This window comes from Rutilus rutilus (genome assembly GCF_951802725.1).
Source record: "Rutilus rutilus genome assembly, chromosome: 3".
Taxonomy (NCBI): domain Eukaryota; kingdom Metazoa; phylum Chordata; class Actinopteri; order Cypriniformes; family Leuciscidae; genus Rutilus; species Rutilus rutilus.
The window spans coordinates 20,841,755-20,850,538 of NC_140211.1; the positions used below are offsets into that span (position 1 = coordinate 20,841,755).

An 8,784-nucleotide genomic window follows, 5' to 3' on the forward strand; every position below is an offset into this window, starting at 1 on the left:
AAATCTGTCAATGGGCATGTTGTTTTTAAATTCTGCATGTTTGTTGGTTGCACTGCGGTATTCCCATTACACAGGAGGAAATGCATTTAATGTTTACATGCATGTACAATGCACATTAAGAATGTACAGGATATTACAATTAAAAACAGTGACCTTGTGGCAGCCTTATAGATAATATTACTTTTTTTCTTGCTCTACTGCATTCAGTAAAATAATTTAAAAAACATTCAGATGTAATAAATCTAATGATTCATTCTGGATGTTATTTTTTTCAGTCATCATGCTCTATCCTTATTGTGACATTTCAGACAGTAGGCTACTTTGTTTGTTTAAGTGACCATGCACATCTCACTTGATGTAGTAAGAGTATTAACCTTAAAGGGATAGTTCAGCCAAAAAGAAAATGTCTGTCGTCATTTATTTACTCACCCTCATATCGTTCCAAACATGTATAACTTTCATTCTTCTGTGGAACATAAAGAGGATATTGTAAACATCATTAGATTCTCATCAAGTAACTAAGAGAAATCAAAACAAATAACAAGTGTAGGCTATCAATTGAAAAGAGCCAATTAATTTTGAATAAAAATAAAAATGATAAAACAACAACAAAATATCATCATCCACGTTTTTATTTTTTTATGTGAATTAATTAAAAGAAGAAGCTTTACCATGATGCAAATTAAATTTCCTTTCTTGAGGTCAGGTGTACAAATGTTTTTTTTTTTTTTTTTCGTTAAAAACGGCAGAAACAGCAAAAAAGTCATGTGACTTTGCCTCAAGTCATGTGACTGAATAGTTCGATCTATAATGCGATCACATGGTTGGAAACATTTTTATCTTGTAGGTTAGGTGAGAAGTGAAAAATTCAGAGTGAGAAACCCGAATTATTTTAATTAATTTAAACATAGGCTAATAAATATATGCTAATTAATTAAAACATAATTATTTTTCAATGAGAGCTCCCAATCCCTTCCAAATGCCGCAAACCGCTGCTGTTTTCATCAATAGTTTAATACTTTTGATTATAATATCGCATGGCTAACGACAGTTATTTTTTCCATCAGAATCTCCCGAGAGCTGCTGCACTCACCTTTCAGTTCGAGCGCTGGGTGTCACTATATAAGCTACTTTATCGCGGTAGTGCCCTTGGGTTTCAGAGATCGAAGAGGGTGTAGAAGAGGAGGAAGATAACATGGAAGTTCGTCTTGACGAGCAAAGATGTGCAGTGTATGGCCGGGTAGATTTGTTTTCTCCCTGACGAATTGTGGGTGATGGGCAGGAGCCAGGTTTTCATTAAGCAGAGGTTAAAATATATTATAAAATGTAAAACTTACTTTTTTATTATTTTCTCTATGAGCTCATGTGTCATTAGTCCCAACAGCCCCCAAAAAATTATGCATGTGATTTTTCCATTATATGAACTGAAATAGTACACGTCATTGTGACATGCCGTGTTCACATGCTCCTGAGCATGCAGTCTGAAAAAAACGGAAATATAAGTTTTGAATAACATACAGTTTGAAATGCATACTGCACTTGCACTTAAAGTGAGCTCTTATGCTTTGCGTTGACAGCACTCGTGTGTCTAAACAATATGAGAGACAGATTTTGTGTCAATGACTGTAACTATGTTATTTTGTGCTTTGTATCTCATGCATTATTTTTCCCTTATTTAAGTTTATCTGCTTGCTAATATAGAACTTTCCCATAAATTGTGTACATTTTCAATTTATTGTGGTAATCAAATTAACAAAGCCTACTCTAACAATAATTTCATTTTAAGAATTTTAATTTGAAATGGTTAAATTTAGGAAACATTAAAAAATTGGCAATGTAGGCCTGCTATAAACACAGATTTCGAAATAAATAAATAAATACAAATAACGGAGATCTATCTCCCTCTTGGATTTGGTTTTTCGTAGCCTATGTGGGGAATAAAACTCTTATATTTGTGTTAGTGCATGTTGGACATTTACAACGAAAGACATGCATAGAAATAAGATCTCTTTGTGAAAAAGTCCTACATCCATCCTAGAGAGTATTATTTCCTCTAGAGATTTATTCGTCTGCTAAATGAATAAATGTAAATGTTTTAGGCTATAAGAATCTCTTTGAGAGATGTTCTCTTTGGGAGACCTTTATCTATTGTGTTATAGCTTCGTTTATTTTCGAGTTTAATTAAATTATTTTATATGTCCCTGGCTTCTAACGTTCATAACACTGTTTTTGAATGTCCACGTCTTGGCCCTTTATTTGTAATGGCCTTAAAAAAAATTGGGTTTTTCATATAACAATAGGCTATTGTTTATATTATGATACCAATCTGACAACAACAATGCGTACTTGCATTATTTTTTTATTGGCCAAGCTAAATTAGCCATTTTGAAATCCTACCAGTGCAGAAATGCATGATATGTTGACATGGAGTAGCCATTGAGTAGCCTATATCAATATATAATGTTGCTTTTTTTAATGGATAGGGGTGTGAAAGAGACACTGGTGACTGTGAATGAGTACGGAAGTTTAGTTTTTTAATTGGAAAATTGTGTTTACATGTTTATTCCTAACCCTTATTGTCCTAAATGAAGGGGCTTTTTAAAGCAAAAACGTCTGTGTCTGTGTAAAATGTGAATAATCATGTGGTAAAACTGTCTAAAAACACTGCTTTGCCGCTTTTAGATTTTGGATTGACACGAATCCAAATTAGGCACCAATAAAAAATAATAATCAAAAAAAGTAAAATAGTTACGAATGAGATTTTTTTCGGGTTCGTGGTTAAACTTTTCAACCAGTAGATGTCACCCTGATAGTAGCCTACTTCGACCTTAATGAGCCACTTGGAAGACTTTTCTGTCGTTCCTATATAGATAGCATAATGTGAATCCAGGACCCAAAAAAAAGTCTACCTCAAATTGCCTAAATCCTTTTGTTTGTTTTTTGCATATTTTCATGTCTTACCTTCCTGCAGCATAGCCTACAAATTAAGATGTTTTCATATTGTTCTGAATCAACACGCAGAGTTATCTGATCATGTCTAGGGAGTGAAAAGAATCAATACTGGGTTCAGTGTGACTTGTTGCCCCCTAGTGACGCGTCTTAGTTCGGATTTACGCCTGACGTCACGTCTTGTGCACCAGACAGCTCTCGTCTCAGCCCCTGTTCCTGTGTTTACACCCCTCTCCATCTCCTCACTCTGGACTGAAGTTGCGGGGCAGCCGGGAGCGCGCAGTACCTTCCTTTTCTATCTTCTCTCTTTTCTCGCAAGCGATCTTCTCTTTAAGGCAACCTGTATGGTGGATATAATATTCAGCTCTTCTTTTTTGAATGATATGGGCGATCATTCCAAAAGTAAGCATTTCCGTAAAAAACTTTATTTTTAAAAGTAGCCTAGCTTTTAAATTTGTTGCAGTTGAAAATTTATTTTGAAAATAATTTCTGTTTTAAGACCTACTGATTCTCCATCTGCCCTCTGAGAAATGTGACATCTGAGATGTTTTGATTTTGCTCTAGCCCTGTGCTAGTTTTTACACACTCGAAGATATGATTTCGATGTTTTTTTGTTTTGTTTTTATTGAGAAAACACTTGAAGGTGCCATCGGTGCTCAATAAACTCCTGTATAACAGCTCACAACAATGTTTTTTCTTCTTCATGTGCAGAGAAGTCCGGACTTGCGATGTGTGTAGGCTGCGGCAGTCAAATCCATGACCAGTACATCCTGCGGGTCTCCCCCGACCTGGAGTGGCACGCAGCCTGTTTGAAATGCGTGGAGTGCAACCAATACCTGGACGAGACATGCACTTGCTTCGTACGGGACGGGAAAACATATTGTAAGAGAGATTATGTAAGGTAGGTTTTTTTTGTTTGGTTTGTTTCTGAAAAACAATTAATTATTTCATAAATCTGTAACCAGTCGCTAATCAGATGTAGGCTATTTTCATATTTTTAATGATCAAAACATCTGGCAGTAGCCTAGACTGTTAAATTAAAGTGGATTAATGCTGTAATCATTGCACATAAATTCTTTTTCTTTCCCACATCAAACAGATTGTTCGGTATAAAATGCACGAAATGCACTTTGGGCTTTAGCAGCAGTGATTTGGTCATGAGAGCTCGGGGCAATGTGTATCACATCGAATGTTTCCGCTGCTCGGTGTGTAGCCGGCAGCTTTTGCCCGGGGACGAGTTCTCTGTCCGGGACGAGGAACTGCTGTGTCGAGCGGATCATGGTTTGGCTCTGGAGCGCGGATCAGGCGGCAGCCCTCTTAGTCCGGGAAACATCCGCAGCAGAGGATTACATATGGCAGGTCAGTATAGCACAATTACAATCAACTGACCACCGTCATATTGGACACAATCAAGGATTAAATGGCTTGGATATTGCATTTAAAAACGAACAAATATTATTTGGAACGGTTAGAACTTTAAGGTCAATTTTGAAACTCATGGCCCTCAGGGCATAACCAAAGGCTAAACTGAAATGTAATTATATTGGCTATACTGTGGGAGGAATCGTGTAATGTTGTTACATAATAGCTATTACAGGCTGATCCGCCTGATAACTTTGTTTAGTCAACCACTGATAAGCCTGAGCGGCAGGGCTATACGAAAGACGATGGTCTTTAATGCATATCCTTTTTTTTTTAAATAAATAAATAATTTTTAATACATTATATTATTGGTTAAATTAAATGTAATATTGGTATTGATTATTGACACCTTTCAGAAAGCCAGAGCAATTCATTTGCAGATTTCAAGTTCTATTCAAAAATTATTTGTTGCAGGGATATTCAAAATACAAGTTATCTATCTATCTATCTATCTATCTATCTATCTATCTATCTATCTATCTATCTATCTATCTATCTATCTATCTATCTATCTATCTATATTCAAAATGCAGATGGCTATATAGCCATCTATATCACGGGTGAAATGTAAATTATCTTTCAACAGCATTATTGTTATTATTGACATTTATATTCGCTAGTAGCCTGTTTAATGTTGGCTACTTATTCTTTTTAATTTAACATTTAAAACCATTTCTTCAGCCGACCCGGTGTCGGTCCGACAAACTCCTCATCGGAACCACGTGCACAAGCAATCGGAGAAGACCACTCGGGTGAGGACGGTGTTAAACGAAAAGCAGCTACACACTTTACGGACGTGCTACAACGCAAACCCGCGCCCAGATGCGCTCATGAAGGAGCAGCTGGTGGAGATGACAGGCCTGAGCCCGCGGGTCATTCGAGTTTGGTTCCAAAACAAGCGCTGTAAGGATAAGAAGAGATCTATACTCATGAAACAGTTACAACAGCATCATGGCGATAAGACGGTAAGTGTCTTGCTAATGCGCTTTCAATGTGAGAAATTTACCACGTGCGAAAAAACAGAGTTTGAGCGTTGCGGCTTTTGAGTGATCCCTGACACTTGAACTGATCCGAGATTATTTGAATTTGGTCTGTAATTCGACTGCAGTGTTGGCTGGAAGCAAACCACAGACTCCTCCTACAGTGTGTAGCCTATAGTTTGGGGAATGTTTTAAACTCAGTTTTCTTCTCGAACTGTCTAATGCACTGTATGAATAGTTTGCTTTTAATTATCAAAAGTTTTGGGGGAAATTTAACACTGTTTTAAGATGAATTCTCTCAATATGAAATGGTCTGTGTGGCTGTGTCACCTCATCGCAGACTTTTTTTGGTTCAGAATCTGCAGGGTATGACGGGCACTGCACTAGTTGCAGGCAGCCCAATAAGACATAACCCTTCAATGCCAGGACACCCGGTGGAAGTGCAGACTTACCAACCACCCTGGAAAGCTCTTAGCGAATTTGCACTTCAGAGTGACTTGGATCAACCTGCATTTCAACAGCTGGTGAGTGAATAAATAAATTGTGCATTTGATGTTTTTCTTTTTGGATTTCAAACTTTATAATGTAGGCTAAGCATAAGACACTACCAGACCAAGACTAGTAGTTGGCTAGTAGTAGTATTAGGCTATGTCTAGTTGTTTATTTATTTCGAGTTAACTTTGCCTCTCTCTTTTAGGTGTCTTTCTCGGAATCCGGTTCTTTAGGAAATTCATCGGGCAGCGACGTGACCTCTCTTTCTTCACAGTTACCGGACACACCGAACAGCATGGTACCGAGCCCGGTGGAGACGTGAGAGCGACTGCTCGTCTGTTCCCCGGCAAATCATGAGAACAGCTTGTATCACGGACTCGGGAAAGTTCATTACCACCACCGGACAGCGCTATCAGATCTATCGCAACAACCTGCTATAAGAACAGAGGAATCCTTTTCTCGAAAATACGTCAACAAATCCGTTGTGGGCCTCGGAGTGAAATGATGGAAAGTGACACTCTGCATATAGACCTACACTAAAAGAAGGGACTATGTTCAGTTGAAATGGATATTCGTTATTCGTTATGATGACCGATTCGTTATCTGTGGTTTTTGGACATTTTTTTGAAAAATATCTTTTCAAAAGACTATTTCAGAAGTTAGGATTTTTTTTTCTTTTTTTTCCGTTGTGAATTAATGCAGACTATTTGTGTCTTTGAACAAAATTTAAGTTATTGTTATTTATTGTCACATCAATTCGCAAAAAAAATAAAAATAAATCAGCACAGACAATTATTTTATTTATATTTGTAATTAAAATGCGTGTATAGGCCTAAATGAAAATCTTTAATTTGTAGACTACAGAAAAATTAAACAGACAATGGCTATTAAACAGACAATGATAATATAAACAATCATATTTGTATGGCATAATTTTATATTATAATTATTACAAAAAAAACAAAATCTATGGAGAAAACGCCGTTTCTTAACGTTCCACTACTTAATTGGTTTTAGCAGAAAAATAGGCTATGTTTACACATATTCGTTCAAATCAACTAATTAAATAAAGAGATAGGCTATATGGCTAATATGATAAATTAGCTAATTTGCCGAATAGGAAACATCTTGAAGCTGCCCAATTTGTAAAGGTAGGCTCAATCCTGAATTTAATTATTATTATTATTATTAAACTGATGGCCATGGTTAAGAGTGATGTCGTAGGCTATGTTGTTGTTTTTTTTCGTGGTCAGATCGCTAACATGATTAGTCCTATTTTTCCTTGTCTAGACAAATGGCTAGTTCAGGATCGGTTGTGCTATATGCTTTTGCCATCACAATAAACATTAACAGACGCGGAGCGTGCGCAAATTCACCAAAGTAGGCCTAGGCCTACCAAGAAAAGTTTGCACAGGAAATCATATAGCCTAAATTAAATTGCTTATTGCCTTGCTTATTGTTTAGGCCAATTCAATTATTTTGTTATTCGTTAACAACCCCTTTTTTATTCTAAAAGCCATTCATGGGGTACATTTACGTGAATTAAAAGTTGAAAGCTGTTAGCTGAGCAGAAACGGTGATATTATCGATTCACTAATTGTTAGGTCTTACACGTTTTGAAATATGGCTGAAAATGTCAAGGTCAACAAGACTTTTTCCTAAAAATAATGGCTATATGATCAGTGTTGTCACGCAAGCAATACAGCTAATCAAAATATGAGAAGATGGACTTGAACAGTGAATTGCGTAAGCTTGATATTGGCTGACAGGTTTGGGTTTGTTTTTAGCTATACTTCTGTAGGCCTAACCTTTCTTATTAAATTAAATGTTGCACATAATCTAAAAGATAGCAAAACAAAACTACATAATCATAATAATAGCCCTAACATTTCTTTTTGACAGTATAGCTGGCTTTATAGGACCTTTACCTTCAATATCAAGGTACTATTGATACTGATGCAAATAGACAAGATAGCCTAAATATACACAAGTTCATGCAACACAAAGCTTCCTGTAGCCTACTTCTTTTGCTTGTTCTCATGAGTTAATCAGAGACAGAAAGGAATCAAGGCATTACAAGATGAACCGTTGTCAGCTCTCAGGTTTTGCAACTACATCTAGTGCTGACCATTTGTCATAGGATCATCCGAGCCAGAAATGAGAAGTTGTAAATGGGGTCTAGCTGTGTTGACAATTTCACCGATTCGGTTTACCCACTGAAATAGTATTCTGACGTTTCTTTTAATAACTGTGTGTTTGTGTGTGTTCACACGGATCTTACAGCAACATTTTTAACCTATTTCTTGCAATAGAACTATAAATCAAGCAACCCCACCCACCATGAAGACATAATAAAAATAATGAATTCCCATTAGAATAAACACACACAAGGACACCACTAGCAGGCCAACACACACACACAATTAAAAGCATGGAGGGAGGTCAAAGCCACCCACTCTATATAACAGACTATAAAACAGAGTTCACAATGGCAGCGTTCAAGCAGGCTCTGTCATTCAGAAGAAATACAAGCATCTGGCATTTGAGGGAGAGAGACGTCTAGAATTCTATGAAGTGGCTCTGCAGAATAATACAATCCCTCTGCATAATCCAAGATACAGAAATAGCTACACAGTCAAGTTTGGAAGCTTCCTTCATATGTGGGCCGGATCACATCAGACAGTGGGATTTTGGTCACACACAGGTACGGGTGCAGAGCTTGGGCCAAATTAAAGAAGATGGTGGGGGTGAAGCGCTGTGACCATGGCTCCATAAATAACTAGGATTTATTAGATCTTAAAAACACTTTTAACAATACCGACCCTAATGCATTCTATGTTTGATAATGCACTCAGGGCCTTAAGAGTGGGATAAACAGACCTATAACTCATGTTTTTATCATTCCAGCATGAGGAGAACACAGAATGTGTTCTACAGCAGC

The 8,784-nt window shown here is 36.9% G+C and overlaps 1 protein-coding gene across 2 annotated transcripts; it reads left to right on the forward strand.

Moving 5' to 3' along the window:
- Nucleotides 1–3,144: 3,144 nt before the first annotated feature.
- isl2b (ISL LIM homeobox 2b) lies at nt 3,145–6,604 on the forward strand. 2 transcript variants are annotated; one of them, XM_084405231.1, is made up of 6 exons: nt 3,145–3,351; nt 3,661–3,850; nt 4,049–4,308; nt 5,053–5,336; nt 5,708–5,875; nt 6,049–6,604. In XM_084405231.1, exons 1-6 carry the CDS (start codon nt 3,294–3,296, stop codon nt 6,163–6,165), a joined length of 1,077 nt encoding a protein of 358 aa, XP_084261357.1. In that variant the 5' UTR covers nt 3,145–3,293; the 3' UTR covers nt 6,166–6,604. The 2 variants fall into 2 exon arrangements, with proteins under 2 accessions (XP_084261357.1, XP_084261358.1); XM_084405232.1 differs by having other exon boundaries at nt 3,194–3,351; nt 3,661–3,831.
- The last annotated feature ends 2,180 nt before the right edge of the window (nt 6,605–8,784 follow it).